The sequence below is a fragment of the Echinops telfairi genome, unplaced genomic scaffold (genome assembly GCF_000313985.2).
Source record: "Echinops telfairi isolate 266 unplaced genomic scaffold, ASM31398v2 ScPeMD7_655;HRSCAF=1070, whole genome shotgun sequence".
Taxonomy (NCBI): domain Eukaryota; kingdom Metazoa; phylum Chordata; class Mammalia; order Afrosoricida; family Tenrecidae; genus Echinops; species Echinops telfairi.
Genome location: NW_022104553.1, coordinates 25,231,275 through 25,233,418, shown reverse-complemented (window position 1 = coordinate 25,233,418; position 2,144 = coordinate 25,231,275). Strand labels below are relative to the sequence as shown.

The 2,144-nt window shown below is 64.4% G+C and overlaps 1 protein-coding gene across 1 annotated transcript; it reads right to left on the bottom strand.

Annotated features, from left to right (window-relative positions):
• Positions 1–365: 365 nt before the first annotated feature.
• PNMA8A (PNMA family member 8A) lies at positions 366–2,104 on the bottom strand. Its single transcript, XM_004710601.3, has one exon. The coding sequence runs from the start codon at positions 2,054–2,056 to the stop codon at positions 506–508; it is 1,551 nt and encodes a 516-aa protein (XP_004710658.3). The 5' UTR covers positions 2,057–2,104; the 3' UTR covers positions 366–505.
• Positions 2,105–2,144: the final 40 nt, after the last annotated feature.

The window sequence follows — 2,144 nt, the reverse complement described above, 5'->3', positions numbered from 1 at the left end:
GCTGCCATGAGCCTCCCTCCCCCTCAAATTCCTCCCACTTCAAAGGACATCTGCCCACAAACAAGGTCGCTGAATGGAGAACCCTTCCGTTCAAGGATAACAAACATCCGGCCTTGGCGCCAGTTTCTCAGCCTTTTACCCCTTTCTCCCACTCTGCTGGCCGAGTGTCCCCCCGGCTCAACCAAAACCTCCTGGATTCTGGCGAGAAACAAAACAAAACCGCCACACAAAAAAACCCCAAGCCAGTTACCGTTCTTACGAAGTCCGGCGGGGCAGACATGAACTAAGAACCCAAGGATTCCTCTTGGAACAAACACCCCCCCACCCCATAAACAATAAAACCCCAACCCATGAGATTTTTTTTCCCCAAGGGAGATGGGTCAGATAAAGTGGCTCGAGGCCATCACAGCGACACTGGACAATAAAGGATCGGTGGGTGGGTTTGCTGGGGCCACCTCCTGCGCCTCCCCACCCCAGGACCCCACCACCACCACCACGGTGGCCTTCAGGGGTTCCCAGGAGGAAGAAAGGGGTTCTCAGCTTCCGGAACCTTGCCTGTGGCATCAGCAGCTTCAGCCACCACCTCCTCCTCCTCCTCTTCCTCCCCCTCCGGTGCACTGTGGCCTCCCTCCTCCAAAGGACCCACTGCCTCTTCCCCCTTGGGGGGTTCTTCCTCCACCTCCCACTCCTGCTCTTCCCACATCATCCACTTGGCCACACACTCTAAATGATTTTTGCGATCACTCTGGCCATTGGAGGTTTGGGGAGAGCCCTCGGCCTCGGGGTCCTGTGACCCCGAGGTGGGCGCCGGTGCGGGCTCTGGGTCGGGCTCTGGGTCGTTGGGGCCCTTCTGCACGGCGACATCCTTCCTGGCGCCTAGACCTTTCTCCGGGCTCATCGGCGGCTTCTTGGCCTCTTCGGGATCCACGAGGACGTAGGAGACGGGGCCCAGGCTCACCTTCTTCTTCTTCTTCATGGGGGCCACCTTCTTGGCTGCGCCACATCCCATGGCCTTCTTCTTCGGTGGGACCTCCTGGCTGCCGTCTTGGTCTGGTTCTGAGACGCCACCCAGGCTCTCGGCTTCGGCCGGGGCACCCTGGGGTGGGTCTCGGCGGACCTTTCGCGCACACTTGGCCCCTGGCTTCTTCGGGGTGGCCTCCTCCTGCTTCACGGGGGCCTTCTTGCTGGCCCGGGTGCATTCTGAGGTCTCCATTCCCTCGGCCTCCGGCGCTTCGGCCTCTTGCGCACAGGCTGCGCCGTTGGCCAGGCCGCCCTTGGGCTTTTTCCAGAACATGGGCTCCTGCTTGGGGGCTTTGCTCTGCTTCTTCTTCCTGGGGGAGTTCTTCGCCCTCGCCTTGGGTGCCACGGGCCGGGGCCCCTGTGGGGCCCCGTTGTACCAGCCGCTGGGGTTCTCCGCCTTCAGGGCACAGGCCGCCCCGGGCGCGGACCCCGATTCCTTCTTGACCCTCCGTCCCGCTTCGGCGGCCCAGGCTGCCATCTCGGCCTCGGCCTCGGCCATCTCCAGCGCCCGGGCTTCCTCCCGGTGGCGGATCTCGGCGTCCATGTGGAAGACCACCTGCACCACCGTGCCCAGGAGCACCCCCAGCGCTTCGGCCCAGTTCTCCTGGGGCAGGTTCCGGGCGGCGGCGGCGGCGCGCGGGGGCCCGCTGCTGAGCTCCAGCAGGCGCACGACGTCCTCCACGGTGCGCCCCTCGCTCTCCAGGAAGTCGTGCAGGTTCTTCAGGAACTCGGCGTCCTGGGTGGGGTCTCTGCAGACCACGCGCCAGGTGCCCCCGCGGCCGGGGACCTCGCGGGGGAGGGTGCTCAGGTTCACGCCCTCCCCCATCTCGATCAGGACGGCCTTGGCGTTGTCCTCCCGCACAAAGATCTTGTTGACCACCTGGTAAGGGCCCAGCGGGGTGAAGAACACGCGCAGGGTCTCCTCAATCTCCACCTGGCCACAGTCCTGCGGGATGCCCGTGACCAGCAGGGCCCTGTGGATATCCAGATCCATGCCCCGGCACCAGTCTTCCAGAAGCGTCATCACCGCCGCCATGTTCACGGGCACCTGATGGCGCGAGCGGTCCTGCAAAGGACAGGGCAGCGGGTCAGATGCCCGGGAGGGAAGGAGGGCAGGCGGGCGG

Coding starts and splice junctions, on each gene's coding strand:
- PNMA8A (XM_004710601.3), bottom strand. CDS start 2,056: ATGGCGGCGGTGATGACGCTTCTGGAAGACTGGTGCCGGGGCATGGAT.